This window comes from Cibotium barometz, chromosome 8 (assembly GCF_041138505.1).
Source record: "Cibotium barometz isolate CiBa-2024 chromosome 8, ASM4113850v1, whole genome shotgun sequence".
Lineage (NCBI taxonomy): Eukaryota > Viridiplantae > Streptophyta > Polypodiopsida > Cyatheales > Cibotiaceae > Cibotium > Cibotium barometz.
This window is the reverse complement of record NC_141053.1, coordinates 54,519,105-54,537,898: the sequence shown is the minus strand read 5'-3', so window position 1 is coordinate 54,537,898 and position 18,794 is coordinate 54,519,105. Positions and strand designations below refer to the sequence as shown.

General features: G+C 41.0%; 1 protein-coding gene across 1 annotated transcript; it reads right to left on the bottom strand.

Annotated features, from left to right (window-relative positions):
- Positions 1–3,816: 3,816 nt before the first annotated feature.
- Positions 3,817–7,257, bottom strand: LOC147636422 (pentatricopeptide repeat-containing protein At3g16610-like). The gene is made up of 2 exons (XM_086801865.1): positions 7,081–7,257; positions 3,817–6,959 (listed from the first exon to the last, which is right to left on the bottom strand). Exons 1-2 carry the CDS (start codon positions 7,189–7,191, stop codon positions 4,818–4,820), a joined length of 2,253 nt encoding a protein of 750 aa, XP_086657991.1. The 5' UTR covers positions 7,192–7,257; the 3' UTR covers positions 3,817–4,817.
- Between the last annotated feature and the right edge of the window lie 11,537 nt (positions 7,258–18,794).

The following is an 18,794-nucleotide window of genomic DNA, read 5'->3' as shown; positions in this document are numbered from 1 at the left end:
GGCATGAGAGAAATACCTGCACCAACAGAAAATTGCAGCCCATGTTGCATGTGTTGTGCATGTACATTTTTAGTCGGCAATGGCATTTGACATACATTTTGACCACTGCCATAAACATTGTATCCTTCACAGGCTACATAAGATATTCCTGCATGGCGTGAAGTCACTGATTATTCCTCTCTCATAGCATGGAGATTTATCCTCTTAGACATAAGTTCTTGTTCGGGCACTAGTGGGGATTCCAAGACATGTGGGATGGTTGCCTTTTTTGCATAGGCATCCTTGGTACGAGCCAAGTATGCACATGCTGTATCCCTCGGTTGCATGTGCAACTCTTGAGCAATCATTGCCATTGCATGATCCATATAAGATTCAGCTTTCTTGGCCTTCAAACGATCATGTACCAATGGATCCTCGCGGCGATAGAGATTCAATTCTTCTTGTTGTGCATGGAGAAGAGCCTGCATACAAGTACGTTCAGCCCTCAAGACTATGGACTCTTCTTCTTGCATCTTCTCTTTGCCACACGACGGCTGTCCCACATATTCATGTTCCCTATTGTGCACCACATGAGTTTGCTCATCCTGTAAAGCATTCGAGGCATGCAATTCATTGTCCCTGCCTCTTATATTAGCATCTCCAACATTCATTGTATGGCTGTCCATAATGTTCTAAGTGTAGAGATAGCTAGTGTTCACAGTGATCGTCTCTCACGATAGAAGTGAAAGAGAACCGTATGCTCTGATACCAATGTAACTTGGTTGAACACAATGCTAATCAATACACTTAAATACACTAAGATTTTAAGGACACTTGCTCAAATACAAGAAGTAAATTGCTGAATTGACAAGAGACACACAATGAGCCGGAACAGCCGATCCCTCCCTTGAGTAAATTGTATTACTATTGGAGAAATTCAATACATAGCTTCACAGGCATCCATTGCCAAATCCTCCATGCCAATGCATATGAAATTCAGCATTTAGAAAACAATGGTATGTCGATGTAGATCACCAAGGAGCTGCCTTGATGCCCGGCCCGACTTCAGTGCCCATATTCTCTACCATTGGCTCTATGTTCTACCAAGCAAGGTAGCAACATCTTTAAGAGCACATAGGACAAGAGAAATACTACACAGGGCGGCTAAACAAGGAGTCCTGCCCTTCTACTGAATAAGTAATGACAACACATTGTCCAATTAGCTTACCAGTCTTCATAGAAGTTGTTGCAAGCGGAAGCCTTCGCGTTGGAAGCTTTAGAAGTGTTGATATCTTCGATTTGCCGCAATCCTTCGCGACAGAAGTCTTCAAGAGGATGAAGGGAACCCTGGGAAAGCTTCCCCTATGGTTCAACTTGAGAAAGGAAGGCTGAAATTAGGGTTTTCAGCAAAAAGACCAAAAATTACAGTAAAAATGAGAGCTGTTTTGCTGAATTTCAGTCATTGGGAGTGAGTAGGAGAGTGATTAGCACTTGGAAACACTCTTGGAAGCTTGGAAAACACCCTAGCAAGTTGGGTATGGCTATGGAGAGCTTGGAAATGGAGAGAAATGGTGGAAAAACAGAGTTTTCAGCCTCCAAAAATCCTCATGAAGAGAAAACACGAATTTCTCTTAATAAGTAAGTGAATTGGGGTCCAATCAAGTGAGGGGACATGGGGAGATGCCCATTTATGAGTAAAAAGCGAGGATCAGGTCCTGGACATTGAGTCTTGTCCGCCTCGGGACTTCAGTGAGTGTGAACTTGGAAGCAGTTATAATTTATAAGTGACTTTTGGGCGCCCAAACTTTAATGAAGTGGGAATGCACTCACTTATAAATATTGGCTAAGTCCTAAGGGCTATTTGAGCCTAGATTGGATAATACTTACCACCTGTTCACATGCCACACAACCATGTTAGCAGACAGTTTCACACGCACGGTTCACGGGCGGGCATTCCCTAGCATGGAACTACACATAGGTCATGCAGGCATGAAAACAGCATGCAATTTCATTTGCAGGCAAGCACATAAAGATGCTATGCAATGCAGCATTGGCATGAGCAATTTCCGTTCATGAGACCATATAAGACCGGGCGTTTCCAGGCAAGTATATGCGATACCAGACCCAGTGGAAAGCCAATCCTCCAGGCGTTTCCAGGCATGTACACAAAGGCACAAGTCCCAGTGGAAAGCCAAGTCCTCTAAATATTCCGGGCATGATAACGTCAAGTCCCAGCGGAATATCATATCCAACTATACAGCATGACACGTGTCAACCACATGCATAGGCACATTCCATAAGCCATGGACACCAATCCAATATGTACATAGTGTGAAAGTAAGAGTGAACCACTCGGGTGGCCAAATGGTGACATCAGAGGGCCTCTTGTACAAGATTACATTTATCACTATACATACACTCATTCATCCATTTCATGCTGTGTTGATTTACTCTGATCTCTCGTACATCGGATCATTTCATCCTTTTTCCCTCACATGGTATTAGAGCTATCGTGAACAAAGGAATTGAAGACCGCGAGAGCACCCAGCATGGATCGTCTACCCACGATTCCGAAGGACCAACCTTTGTCACTTAATGTTGATTCTCCTTACTCTGATCTGGACTACAGAGGGATGGGACTTCTTACTCGTTGGAGAGCCCCGTTCAAGGTCTTACATTGGGAGACGATCAGCCTGTCTACACCTACTAACCCTCTACACCTTTGCTATCATGATCTTCCTCTCGAAACTTAAACTTTGCTTCCAGAGGGGGTTACATTCCTTCTGCCAGTGTGAGTGTGGGACCCTAGTATCTTCTCTCATCTTCGCTCATGGTCCCATTTTGGCCTGAGAGGGGGTGTGTTAAAATGGTATTTTACCCAACCCAAAAAGGGCCTATTATTTGATTTTTTGGTGTTGTACTGTTGGCAGACTGCCCCTCTAGGCTGACCAACAGCCCAACCACATACATCTCGTAAATCTGGAAAACAACACATCATAATCAGCATTATATGTTGTTGCTAGCCTACCTCTGCATCAACTTGGATCTACATCACATCTGTGTTTTTCTTCTACCTCGAGACTGCAGCCCTCTTTGCATCCATCACATCCGCATTTTTTCTCGTTTAGCACACCATGCATTCGAGGGGGAGTTCTTAATCTTCCAACATTATCTTTTTCCTATTATGTTTGAGTCATGGGTTCCAAGACGTCCCCCAAAATCTGAATATCATGGGTTCTTTGCTTAGGAAGTCTCCCATAATCTGAATTTGTAACCATGGTTCCTTTGCTCGCAAAGTTTCCCAAAATCTAAATGTTTTATAGTCATGGGTCCCAAAAATCTGAATATTTTGTAGTCATGGATTTCCCAAAATCTGAATATTTTGTAGTCATGGGTCCCCTAAAATTTACAATTTTTTTTTCTTTTTGTAATGCTCCATCATTCCCTCTTTACCCTACTTAGAGCAAGAAGGGGTGGTTGTTATGCATGGCCTTGTGGGTTCTCTCTAAATTGCTTCTCTACAATTCCCCACTCCTTGTTGAGCAATGGGCATGATAGATCTGCTGATGTAGGTTGTCTTTGTCTCCCCAAGCAAGACCTGACTTTTGAATCCTTCACACTAAAGCACAACCCCAAACGAGGTGGTCTATGGTTTGGGTGCCCCATGCTCACATATTTTCACCCACCCTTATGTCTCCATGCTTCAGGCTGGTCCAAAGGTTGGATTGGCCTGTTTTCTATGTGTTGTGTGTGCGCGTGTGGTGCTCTCGATGCATGCTGGTCTCGGATCATTACACAAGGGTGCTACAGTAGGATCTATGGATCCTGCAAATCAGGGGGTGGAAAAATGTCTGCATTGATGACCATATGCATCTGCTTAAGTTTTTGGTAGAAAAAATTGTCACCCCAACCCATGGATACAGATAAGGTTCGACTGAGATCGAAACCATTGCACCAAGAACAGAGGTGAGAAGGCCAACTTGGAGAACATTAAAGCTTCCATATATGGTAAGGCAGGAAATGTTGTTCAGAAAGCTAAAGCAGAGCTAATTCACGATCCAACATTTCTCTACTGAGGATCACAGATCAAAAAAATCTTAGAAAAAGGTAGTAACTTTCTTTTTGACATGCACAGATGAGTGGAGGATCAGGGTCTAGACTTAACCCATCATCTCTGTACAGATTAGACCCTAATTTTCCTTGACTGCTGATGAAACATGGCAACTGCAACCATAAATCTGTGTAGTCCTTGAAGAAGCTTGCAAGGGGACTCAACCCTCCCCATTGGTCCACCAATGCTGCCCTTGCCAGGAGCATATACACCATCAAAATCCCACCAGCATTTCAAAGGAGCTGCTGCATACTCATCCTTTTTGGCTCGTGCGTGTTGACCCTGTAGCTTGTCTCTGGCACCCTGCAACTTACTTTTTGACATGCACAAATGAGTGGAGGGTCATGGTCTAGACTTAACCCTATTATCCATGTACAGATTAGACCCTAATTTTCCTTACTGTTGATGAAACATGACAAACTGCGACCATTAATCTGTGTAGTCCTTGAAGATGCTTGCAAGGGGACTCAAAACCCTCCCTGTAGGCCCACCAATGCTGCCCTTGCCACGAGCATATAAACCAACCCTTCCGCCTCAAAAACCCACCAGCGTTTCAAAGGAGCTGCTGCAAATGCATTCTTTTTGGCTCACGGGTGCTGAACCTGTAGCTTGTCTCTGGTGCCCTGCAACTGCCCTCCCTATCGTCTGCCAAGCAACAGCAGCTCATGGTTTCCCTTCGTCCACAATTGACAAAAACGAGAGTATCTTCTCTCCCGGGCATTGGGAGCTAAAGCATTGCATTGGTGTCGTTTGAATCCTCCTGCATGTCAGCATCTGTATAGATGTTAGACATACTGACATATGCTGAAGCATCCTTTTGATCCAATGGCACTGTATGTTCAAAGGCCTGTCTTCCAAGCTCCACATCACCCCATTTTCGACAAGCCCCAAGCACAGTATGCCATACTACAACACTAGGATGGAAGGGCATATCCTTGATCATTGCTAGCACCTTGTCTATGTGGCCTGCACGGCTAAGGAGATCAGCCATGCAAGTGTGGTGCTCAAGTGTTGGGATGATGCTGTAGTCTTTGCTCATAGCTTCAAAGTACATCTGGCCCTTATCCACTAGACCTGTGTGGCTGCATGCATTAAGCACACTACCAAATGTGACCAAATTTGGTTTCATACCTTCTTCTATCATTTTGTCAAAGATATGGAAAACATTTTCGCTTTCTCCAAGCTGGGCATATCCTGTAATCAGTGCATTCCACGACACTTCATCTCGAGCTAAAAGCTTGTTAAACACTTCTTGTGCTTCCACAAGCAAGCCACATTTAGCATACATATCAACCAAGGTGTTGCAAATGAAAAGGTTTCTTTCTAACCCTTTTCTAGCAATCTCATCATGTAATACTTGGCCCTTGTTTGTGGTTCCTATGCTACCACAAGCTTTCAAGCTGCAAACAAAAGAGACAGCATCTGGAGAGATGCCCTTGCATTGCATCTCTTCAAAACAGTCCAGTGCTTTCTCAACACACCCATATTCCACATATCCCGCAATAAGTGCATTGCACGAGACTTCATTTTTAAGTAGAAGCTTGTCAAACAATTTCTCTGCTTCTGCAAGCAAGCCCCATTTAGCATACATATTGACCAAGGTGCTGCCAACAACAAGGTCTCTTTCCAACCCTTTTCTGGCAATCTCAGCATGTATTTCTCTGCCCTTTTTTGTGGCTCTTATGCTGCTGCAAGCTCTCAGGGTGCAAACAAAGGTGGCAGCGTCCAGAGAGACCCCCTCAAGTTGCATCTGTTCGAAACAGTCGAGTGCTTCTTCACCATTTCCATGTTCTGCATACCCTGCAATAAGTGCAGTCCATGAAACCACATCTCGAACTGAAAGCTGGTCAAACACTTCCTGTGCTTTTGCAAGCAAGCCACATTTGGCATACATATCAACCAAGGTGCTGCCAACAACAAGATCTCTTTCCAACCCTTTCCTTGTAATTTCAAGGTGGATTTCTTGGCCCTTGTCTATAGCTCCTATGCTCGCACAAGCTTTCAAGCTGCAAACAAATGTGACTGCATCTGGTGGGACACCCTCATGTTGCATCTGTTCAAAACACTCAAGTGCCTCTTCACCACTGCTGTGTTCTGCATACCCTGCGATTAGTGCAGTCCATGAGACTACATTTCGAACAGGGAGCTTGTCGAACACTTCCTGTGCTTTTGCAAGGGAGCCACATTTAGCATACATATCAACCAAGGTGCTGCCAATGAAGACATCTCTTTCCAGCGAGCCCTCTCTGGCAATCTGGACATGTATCTGGCGACCTATGTCGATATCTTTCAGCTTCATACAAGCCCTCAGTAAGGCCACAAAAGTATACCCACTAGGATGTACAGAATCATCCTGTTGCATTTTCTGGTACAATATGAGAGCTTGACGTGAATCCCCGCATTTAATATAACCTGTGATGAGGGAACTCCATGAACGTTGATTCCGAAACGCCAGCCTGTCAAAAACCTGCTGGGCATGGCACATGCTTCCAGCTTCTACCAGCATTGAGACGAGGCAGTTCCCAAGTGATGTATGGGCTTCCAGCCTGTTTTTGCGCATGTAGGCATACAAGCGCAATGCATAGGCATGGTTTCTCTCCTTTCTGCACTTGTGCAAGATATATGCGAAGTTCTCAACCGAAGGGACCCCTTTCTCCAAAGAAGCGAGTGCCTCCTCTAAGCTAAGCGTCTCCCAACCACAACCACCACCACCAGTTTTGTTGTTTCTGATCACTTCTTCTTGTTCCTTCATCGCACAGGGCCGTTCTAGCCTGAGCATGTCTTGAACCCAACTTGGGTTGTACGAGCCATCCATCCATAGGGACTCCTTGGTGAGTCGATGCTGGAGATCCGGGGCCCTTGGGTTTGTCTGTGAAATCCAAAAGGGCAGCCCAGAGTCGCTCTATTCAGCGGGCGAGACGAGATGCGGAGAGCAGAGCAATTTTGTTTCTTCTCTGCAGAAATGAAAGGGCATTGCAGCGCCCACTTACCTTGGTGTTTCGGTTGTCCCACCACTGCCAGGGATCCCTGACGAAATGTTTCCATAAGCGCTCCGCACGTGCTCTCGATGCCAAGGAGGTAACTTGATGGCAAGAAGACATCAACGCCACACGTCATAGTAAGGTTCCTCTTGCGTAAGAATTTTGTGGGTTTGAAGTACCCTCTACCAATCCTAATGCTTGTGTCAGCTCCCCGAAAATTCCCAAGTTGGAAATAGTTGTATTTGTAGATGTCGATCTATAAGTTGTAGATTCTAGAAAGATGGCTCCCCTGTATTGTCTGTCTAGGGAGAGAGCCATTCTCTAATCCATCTCATCTTATGCTTCCAAAGTATAAGTTGTGGAAAGATGGCTCCCCTGTATCCCCATAGAGCCATTCTGTAATCCATCTCATCTTATGATTCCAAAATTTAAGTTGTAGAAAGATGGCTCCCCTGTATCGTGAGAGAGCTATTCTCTCACCCATCTCATCTTATGCTTCCAAAATATTCAATTTTTCTCGTTCAAAGGTCCTCCATTATGTGTGAGACTCATCAAGTTTATGAGTTTCTTGGTTATTTGGTACCAATCATTACATGTTACAATGAAGATTGAACTGATTTATTACCCAGTTAAAATTGTTCAACAAGGTTTTGAGCTGGTGAAAGCTCATGTTGATTGAATTTCACATCCAACCATCCCAACTAATTTGCAAAATTGATGAAGATATGATGTAAGGGTTGTGAAAACAAGTTGGAGTCGATTAAACCACATTTTGACCACAATAAAGTGGTCAGAACATTTTCAACACTCTCTTAAGTGTAATTTGGATTAGAGATTTCACCGAGCATCAAACTAAAATTTTAAGATTTATCTATTTAGGTGGCTTGGTAAAGATATCTCTAATATTATCATGTGCGTACATACAACACATAAGATCAATCCTCTCTATCACTTTTTTCATAATAAAGTGATAATGCACTTTAATGTGCTTGGTTTTTACATGATAGACTAGATTCTATCTACTTGAATTGATGACATGTTATCACAAATGAGGATTTTTACAAGTTTAAAACATAATTCCATAGTTAATAGTACCTTACCTCAACATCCTCTTTGTTGCATTCCAATGGTTCTTTCCTAGTTCTTGCATAATTTGAGCCACATAAGTAACTACAAAACCGATATCAAACCTTGAAATGGTGATCAAATATATGAGACTCCTAGACTCCTAACCATTTATATGAGACTCCTAACCATTTATATGAGACTCCTAGACTCCTAACCATTTATATGAGACTCCTAACCATTTATATGAGACTCCTAGACTCCTAACCATTTATATGAGACTCCTAACCATTTATATGTAAAGTGTAGGATTTATAAAAATTGTTCATAGTCTTAAATTTGGTTCCATTGGAGTATTCATAGGCTTAGCAAATTGTAGTCCAGACTTTTTAATCAAGCTCAATGCATAACTCTTATGTTCTTATGTGTCATACATGTCTTGTTAATATCACTAGATATCTCTACTTCCAAATAACAATACAAACCATTCATGTCAAATGTGGTTAAAAATATATATTTCAAATCTGAAATTTCTTTCATATACTTTGTGTCATGATAAGATCAACCACATGAATAATATTACCATGCACGCCCTCACATATAAGGTGGGATCTGATGCACTTTTATAACAACCTTGTACTCTAAAGAAACCATTCACCTTGGCAAACCATTGCCAAGATTCTTACTTCAAATCCATAATATTAAGTCTACATAAGTAGACTTTTGTTAATCTTAATCAACCACTCTATTGGTTAACAAGGTTTTGGTCACTCGACCTATCAAACGGGAACTTAACTTTTGTAAGACAGCGCTAGAACATACAAAGCAACCTTACCATAGTGCTTAATGTTAAATAGGAAAAGTGTATGGACTTGGTGTACATACTTGCTTAAGACTAGTAATTAAGGCAGGACCATTTTTAAGTTTGGCCAGTTTGGTGTGAAAACTAGTCACTTGTGTATAAGTCATTTTTAACAATAAGCAATACACAATCATTCCCTTGCAATAATTTTCTCGTGAGCTCTCCTTCTTTCTCTTCTTGCTTACATCATACATGCTATTGTATTCTTACTTGCTTGATGGATGTGTGTTTTAATAGGTGTGATTGTAGGTTTCCCTCTTCCATTAGCGTTTTTTTCCCCCACCTTTTGTGAGAGAGAACCATTGCAAAGGACCATCTCTTCTTGCCTCCATTGGGAACTCTCCCTTCACCCTGTTGTTGGCAAGGAGTATTCCAATGTGACAATGGAATAAGGACATGATGGACGAGCTAGTGCATATTTGTGACTCAAAGGCGAGAGACCCAATGACACATCAACAAGGCTAAGGTAAGCTCTTGACTTGTATATATTTGGCATCGTTGTCAGGGACTAAGCTCTCTTTTTCCATCCATTCCAAGCTCTTGGGAGTACCCAATATTTCTCGATGTTGATTATGAGGTCACACTCCAAAAAACATACGGTTTTGGAACATTAGATGTGTTTGTTTGTATGTTTTATTTTGATTTGAAGTTTATTTTCATTAGGGCATTCTATTTCCATCTATTGGTAGAGAAAAACTTTTTTTTGTGATTTGCATCTATTGGAAGAGAAAAACTTTTTTTTGTGTGATTTGCATGAAATTAGAGCCCAAGAGGCTTAGATTTCATTGCTTTAAGCTCAAGATTAGCTTAGCTATTGTGATTACGAATGGAATCCACCCTGAAAACATGAGCATTGAGCTCCATTAGGTCGAATTAGAGTGAAATTATCAAATTTTGTTTATATATTTCATAATTTGTTCATGTATTGTGAAATTGGTAAATTAGAAGCATGCTAAACTATGAAAAAACAACCAAAACCCATTCAATTACTTATAACACAACCCTTGGGATTAGGATCATCAATCACACCCCATCAAGAATCTCAAAAATCACCAAAAACCATGCCACCCGATAGGGCACATAAGTTCACAGTCCCCTAGACACATGAGTGTGCTAGTAGATGTGAGCCATTAGAGTCTGGAAACACAAGCCTTGCGTATGGACATGTGAACTTGGGTTATTACTATTTTGGCCTCTCCTAGAAACACATTCAAGAGATTACTTTAGCAAGCTAAAACCATCATGGGGACCTTTCCAATGGCTGAGCTCAAGCACACCTCTTCAAGAGCTCCACACCTCCTTGGGTAGCCATTTTTGTCACCGTCTCCCATGAGCATTCTCACATCGTCACATTGGACTATGGGTCCTCACCCTCCTCTCACCTCACACCACTCACACACACTCACTAGCATGTATTAGAGAAGAAGATTAGAGGGAGAAGATTAGTAAGAGCAAGACTCAACTACAAAATGGGAGAGTATGTTGTATTATGAGAGAAACTAACATATATAAGAGTTTAAGTTTGTTCACAAATAATAATTTTGTCTAGCACCATTTTCAAACCTAATCCATAAGCAAGAAAGAAACTTTAATATGAAACTGATCTGGACATCAACGTCAGACATCATAGTAAGGTTCCTCTTGCATGACCAACAATTCTTTGGGCTCCTAAGTACACTCTACAAATCCTAACTCGTGTGTCAACTTCCTAAAAATTCCCAAGTTGGAAATAGTTGTTGATTCTAGAAAGATGGCTCCCCTTTATTGTATGGGGAGAGAGCCATTCTCTAATCCGTCTCATCTTATGCTTCCAAATATAAGTTGTGAAAAGATGGCTCCCCTGTATTGCCAGAGTGCCATTCTCTAATCCATCTCATCTTATGATTCCAAAATTTAAGTTGTAGAAAGATGGCTCCCCTGTATTGTGAGAGAGCCATTCTCTAACCCATCTCATCTTTTGCTTCTAAAATATTCAATATTGCTAGTTTAGAGGTCCTTCATTATTTGAGATTCATCAAGTTTATCAATTTCTTGGTTATTTGCTACCAATCATTACATGTTACAATGAAGATGAAAGAAGTGTGATGGCATGCTTGTTAGAAAGATGGGCCATTCTCTAGCCTATCTCATCTTATGCTTTCAAAATTCTTAATTTTGCTAGTTCAAAGGTCCTTCATTATGTGAGACTCATCAAGTTTATGAGTTTCTTGGTTATTTGGTACCAATCATTACATGTTACAATGAAGATCAAAAGAAGTGTGATTGCATGCTTGTCTAAAGTCATGCCCCTGACGTTTGAAAGAAGTGTGATGACATTCTTGTTTGAACTCATGCCTTACTGCATCATTCTACCTTCCATAATTACCAATGGTTGTGGACCATTTCAAAAACAATATGTTGTTGTGTATGACTGATGTGACTTTCCAGGAGCTCATGGTGTTCTACAATGTTCTCTGGTATCATATCATCACTACTATCCCAACCACTTTGTTGCCATATATATATAGGCAGTGATGTGTGTGAACACACTTAGGACCGTCGGGGCACTTTTTCCCTCTTTAGGAGGTTTTTTCCCCCGGCTTGTATATACGCCCATCATTCTAGGGCTAACTTATCTTTTGTACATTGACACAATCTAATACACTTTGTGTTGTGTGCATTCTTGCTTTTTCTTCTCCAAGCTTTGTGTGCTTTCCTACAACCCTAATTCCAACAATTGGTATCAAAGCAAGCATCGGCTCCCAGGGCTACGCTGCCAGCACCCTCCGACTCACGTTCTCCGATTGAGGTGAGCTTTCACGAGCACTTTTAGGTCCCTATACTCTGCAAATCAGCCTGTAGGATTTCGCGTTCTCAGAATTCGCATCTGAGGTCGTTTTGGGCTCCGTTTTTGTATTGCAAGTTTTGCACAGGTGTTTTCGTCATTTTCTGCAGAAATTTTGACAGTGCAGTTTTCTGCAAAACAGGCATACGTATTCTATTGTGGATCGTGCTACATAGCACGAATTGTTCTCTGTTCAGTCTTTGCTTCATTACAGGTAGCTTTTACATCAGTTTCAGTCAGCGGCCATGGCTGATAACAGCAATGATGTATTTCGCATGTTGTCTGCTGAAGACAAACTGGATGGAGACAGCAACTACCCACTTTGGGCATACATGATGCAGCATGTTTTGGTTGCAAAAGGAGTGTGGAACATTGTGCAGGGTATGGATGTACGTCCAGGTTCTTTGGATGTAGGATCTATTGAGGATGTTGCAAGTTCTAGCAGCTCTACTGTTGCTGCTGTTTTACCCACTGCCTGCTGAACAAGCTCGTTGGGATGGTAAAGATGCGCAGGCTCATGCCTTGATTGCAATTTCTATCAAACGTAACATCACCCCACATATTCGTTCAGCTAAAACAGCAAAACAGGCTTGGGATATTCTAGCTGGTTTGTAGGCAGGTCGTAACGAGGCAAAAATCTCTTACCTGCGTAAAGAGCTAGAATTGAAGATTATGCAGAAAGATGATGACATGAATGTTTTTCTTGCTGAGATTAAAGATCTCAAGGAACAGTTGATTTCTGCAGGTGAGATTATTCCTAATCATTCTCTTGTGCAGACTGTTCTTGATGCTTTACCTGAGACATATCAGACTTTTGCTTCCATGTGGAGACTTCTTGCTGAGGACAGACCTGATGCTGTCAAGTATGATACTTTAGTCAACAAGCTCTTACAAGAAGCGCAGTCCAGGCAAAACAGGACCAGGCAGCGTGCAGTTGATCAAGCATTTATTGCTGCCCAGCAGCAGAGAAGAAGTGGTAAGGCAGCCCCTTCCACTGTTTCTTCTCCTATTAGTAGGTCTGCAACTTCTTCTCCTTCCACAGGTAGCAACAATAAGTCTGAGAAGGCTCTTGATAAAGGCAAGAATAAGACTAGGTACAACTATTGTAAGGCAAATGATCATGTCATTAAGAATTGCCCTAAGCTAAAGGCTAAAGAGTTAAAGAAGAAAGAGTCAAATGCAGCCACAATAGCGGATGCTTCTACAAATGCAGATTCTGCAAATGTTGTGTAGGATACATAATGGGCGTTTAGCATGTATTGCCAGTATGACCCATCTGTACATGATGCATGTTTGGCAGTTTCTGTTGACTCTAATGTATGGTATTTTGACAGTGGTGCTACAAAGCACATTACCTCACATCATGATATGTTCACTTGTCTTGAGGCTGTCTCTAATGGGAATACTGTCACATATGCCAATAATGCTTCTTACCCAGTGAAGGGCATTGGTAAAATTATGCTTACTACTGCAAATGGAACACTTTCACACTTTCAGATGCTTTGTATGTGCTAGGGATAAAGAAGAATCTATTGTCTATCTCTGCGCTTGCTAGACTTGGATTTGTAGTCAAATTTGTGGATGACAGATGTACTGTTCATGATGGTGATATGATTATTACATCTGGCACCTTGTTTCGTGGGCTGTATAGGCTCAATTCTTATGACAAGTGTGTGGAAGATTCAGCAAATGCAGTTTCTGATGAAAAGGCAGTTTCAGATGCAAAACTATGGCATGCTCGTTTTGGTCATCTGAACTTTGCTAGTTTGCTGCGTTTGCAGAAATTTGATATGGTTGCTTCATTGCCCCCTCTTGAGGCACCATTGAAACATGTTTGTGAAGGCTGTATTTTGGGCAAAATGCAGCGTTCTACGTTTCCAAAGGATGGTTCTGTGCGGGCCACTCACAAATTGCAACTTGTATACATAGTGATGTATGTGGGCCTATGCAAACTCCGTCATTTGGTAAACACTTGTACTTCGTGACTTTCATTGATGATTACTCAAGGCATGCATGGGTATATCCACTGAAGGCAAAGTCCAAAGTGTTTTTATGCTTCAAACAGTTTTTTCTTATGGTTGAAAATGTATCCAATTGTACTGTGGGCACCCTCCATTCTGATCGAGGGGGGGAGTACTTGTCTAAAGAGTTTGATGCATTTCTGGCTAGTTGTGGGATAAAACACCAATGTATAGTGCCGTATACCCCTCAACAAAATGGTGTTGCTGAGAGGAAAAACAGGTCACTTATGGAGATGGCACGATGTATGGTCAAGAGCCAAGCTTTACTACATGCGTTTTGGCTTGAGGCTGTCATGTGTGCTGCATATGTACTCAATAGGTGTCCCACTAAGGCCTTGCAGTCTATTACTCCATACGAAGCTTGGCATGGCAGGAAGCCTTCTATTGGTCACTTGCGTGTCTTTGGTTGCTTGGCCTAAGCTTTAGTGCCTGTGCAATAACATAGAAAATTGGATGATAAGGCTGTCAAATGTATTTTTGTTGGTTACAGTGCTGAGAGCAAGGGTTACAGATTGTATCATCCGCAGTCAAAGCGTATCTTGATTAGTCGAGATGTTGTTTTTGTGGAAGATGCTGTGCAGCCTTTGTTATCATGTACCAAAGAGACAGGTGTGAGCTCACGAGATGTATTTGATAAATTGTTGTCTCTGTTTACAGGTGGGAATTCAAATGTAAGTCCTAATGAGGCAAATATTCAGCCTATGCAGATTTCAAACGACATCATAGATCAGCCTATTTTTGATGCAGATTTACAGGATGTAATCTATGAGGATAGGGCTGAAAATGAGCAGGCTAGAGGTATGCCTAAATGGCTGGTGCAAACCTTGTGTGATAGTAAAATTGATGCACCTATGTCTAGTCATACTCGTTCAGGTTTTCAGCATGCCTCTTATGCATCAGATTGTTATGCTTTGGCTGTGTCTAGTATGTGTGAAGAGAAAGAACCTCTTTCATTTGATAAGGCACAAAAATCAGAAAATTGGTTGGCTGCAATGCAAAGTGAATATGATGCTATAATGAAGAATGGTACATGGCCTTTATGTGATTTACCTATTGGTAAAAAGGCCATTGGATGTAAGTGGGTTTTTAAGTTGAAACGAAAGCCAGATGGCAGTGTTGATCGCTATAAGGCTAGACTTGTTGCAAAGGGTTATGCTCAAGAAAAGGGCATTGATTTTGATGAGACCTTTGCTCCCACTTGTCGTATGACTACCATTCATAGCATTTGTGCATTGGCAGCTCATAATGGTTGGAATGTACATCAGTTGGACATAAAGACTGCGTTCTTGAATGGAGATTTGCATGAGGAGGTGTATGTATCGCAGCCTCGTGGTTTTGTTCAAGAAAACAAAGTGTGCAGGTTGAAAAAGGCTTTATATGGTTTAAAGCAAGCTCCACGAGCTTGGTATGAAAAGATACATGCATATTTGACTGCACATGGTTTTCAGAATAGTCCAACAGAAAGCACTTTATATGTTAAATGTGCGGATGATGTACATCTAATCATTGCTCTCTATGTCGATGACATGCTGCTCACAGGACCAAAGTCATATTGCTGATTTTAAGGCTCATTTGAATGCCTCTTTTGAGATGCCTCTTTTGAGATGCCTCTTTTGAGATGTCAGATTTGGAGCATTTGCATCATTATTTGGGGATACAGTTTAAGCACTGTGATGGAGGTATTGCTTTGTGTCAAACAAAGTATATTGAGACATTGTTGCGGAGATTTGGCCTTGAATACTGCAAGCCTGTTGCTACTCCAATGGAGACAGGTTTGAAGTTGAGTCTTCATGATGCTGGAGATCACTTTGATGTCACACTCTATCAGATAGTTGTTGGTTGCCTCATCTATGTATGCATTACGAGGCCGGACATTCAGTTTGCAGTCTCACAGGTGAGTAGGTTTATGCATAGCCCAGGGTCTTAGCATTAGAAGACAGTTAAATGCATCTTTCGCTACTTGAGTGGCACCATACATCTTGGGTTGTTTTATCCCAAGGGGGGATCGTTGCCGCCAGATTTGCATGCTTTTTCGGACTCAGATTGGGCTGGTTGCTATAACACAAGAGTGTCCACAAGTGGTTTTTGTTTCATGCTCGGTAGCTCATGCATATCTTGGTTGAGCAAGAAGCAACCTACTGTGGCCACTTCTAGTTGTGAAGCTGAGTGCAGGGCAGCTTTCACAACTACGGTTGAGTGTGTGTGGCCCAGACGGCTTATGGGGCTGACTTGGGTGTTGGACAGGAGTCTGCCACCTCTATCTTCACTGATAGTTAGAGTGCATTGGCAGTTGCGAGAAACCCAATTTTTCATGCTCGCGTCGCACAAAGCACATTGAGGTGCATTATCACTATGTCAGGGAGAGACTCTCAGTAGGAGAGATCAGCTTGGCCTATGTGCCAACACAGGACAACCTTGCCGATCTTTTCACAAAGGCACTTCCTCGTGAGAAGTTCGAAGCTTTCTGCAAAGCTTTGGGCTTGCTCCCCTTTGTGGACTGATCTACTTCGGGCATGGCACTCCCCTATACATGAGTGCCAGCTCTCGTTCACACCATCACTCCCAAGGGAGATTTGTTGCCATATATATATATAGGCAGTGATGTGTGTGAACACACTTAGGACCGTCGGGGCACTTTTTCCCTCTTTAGGAGGTTTTTTCCCCCGGCTTGTATATACGCCCATCATTCTAGGGCTAACATATCTTTTGTACATTGACACAATCTAATACACTTTGTGTTGTGTGCATTCTTGCTTCTTCTTCTCCAAGCTTTGTGTGCTTTCCTGCAACCCTAATTCCAACACACTTTTCTCACATCCCTTTTACCAATAGCTAGTTTGCTCCATGAAAATAAATAGGAAATATATGGTAGCAAAGGATCACCAAGCTTATACGCAAAGAATAAGTCATGTATGAAGCTTTAACAATGAGGAATTAACAAGGATGATTCCGTGAACACAATGTAGAATGTAGAAGAGATTGTATGTAGGCAAATCTTGACAGATAAATTAATTCAATTAATAAAACGACTTTGGAAACAATATTAGCTCTAGAAGGCATTTCAAAAATAATTTTAATTATTGGAATAAAACTTTAACTCCCTAAGTGGGATCACAACAATTTGTATAGCTACTACTAAACTTTTTAATTCCTAAATTGCTACATGATTGTTTCTAATTCCAAAGTTTCAATCTCTCTCACAAACCCTAATGATGTGGTATTTTTTGGATAGATAGCTCATTGTGCGTTACTAGCTTCTAGAAGACACTATTAGTTGGATTCATTTATAATTGGTGAGATATGAAATGATTTGTTACAAAACTAAAATTGTTCAACAAGGTTTTGAGTTGGTGAAATCTCATGTTGATTGAATTTCACATCCAATCATTCCAAATAATTTGCAAAATTGATGAAGATATTATCTAAGGGTAGTGAAAACAAGTTGATACAAGTTGGAGTTGATTGAACCACATTTTGGTCAGACCATTTTCAACACTGCTCTTAAGTGCAAAATGGATTAGAGATTTCTGGATTAGAGATTTCACCAAGAATCAAACAAAAATTTTAAGATTTATCTATTTAGGGATAATGGTGGCTTGGTAAAGATATCTCCAATATTATCATGTGGTGTACATACAACACATAAGATCAATCCTCTCTATCACTTTTTTCATAATAAAGTGATAGTGCACTTTAATGTGCTTGGTTTTACATGATAAACTAGATTCTATCTACTTGAATCGATGACATGTTATCACAAATGAGGATTTCTACAAGCTTAAAACATAATTTCATAGTCAATAGTACCCTACGTCAACATCCTCTTTGATGCATTCCAATGGTTCTACAAAATTGGTATCAAACCTTGAAATGGTGATGAAATATATGAGTCTCCTAGACTCCCAACCATTTATATATAAAGTGTACGATTTTAAAAAAAATGGTTCATAGTCTTAAATTTGGTTCCATTGGAGTATTCATAGGCTTAGCAGATTGCAGTCCAGATTTTTCAATCAAGCTCAATGCATAACTCATATGTTCTTATGTGTCATACATGTCTTGTTAATATCACTATATATCTCTATTTCCAAATAATAATACAAACCATTCATGTCAAATGTGGTTAAAAATATATATTTCAAATCTAAAATTTCTTTCATATTACTTTTTTTCATGATAAGATCAACCACATGAATAATATTATCATGCACTCCCTCACATATAAGGTGGGATCTGATGCACTTTTATAAAATCCTTCTATGCTAAAGAAACCATTCACCTTGGTAAACCATTGCCTAGGTTCTTACTTTAAATCCATAATATTAAGTCTACATACATAGACTTTTGTTAATCTTTATCAACCACTCTATTGGTTAAAAAGGTTTTGGTCGCTCAACCTATGGAATGAGAACTTAACTTTTGTAAGACGACACTAGAACATACAAAGCAACCTTACCACAATGCTTAATGTTAAATAGGAAAGTCTATGGACTTAGTGTACATACTTGCTTAAGACTAGTAATTAAGGGCGGACCATTTTATAGTTTGGCTAGCTTAGTGTGAAAACTAGTCACTTGTGTATAAGTCATTTTTAACAATAAGAAATACATAATCATTCCCTAGCAGAAGTTTTCTTGTGAGCTCTCCTTCTTTATCTTCTTGCTTACATCGTACATGCTATTGTATTCTTACTTTCTTGATGGATGCATGTTTTAATAGGTGTGATTGTAGGTTTCCCTCTTCCATTAGCGTTTTTGTCATGTACCTATTGTGAGAGAGAACCATCACTCACGAAGGACCATCTCTTCTCGCTGTTAACCCATTCCCAGGGTTAACAAGAACTATTGCCATTATCTTACATCAAGGAGTCAAGGTAGATACAGCAAAAGGTGATACATTCAAGATATGAAGCAATGGTGTCCAAATCTACAACTTGGACAGGTGCCTATAA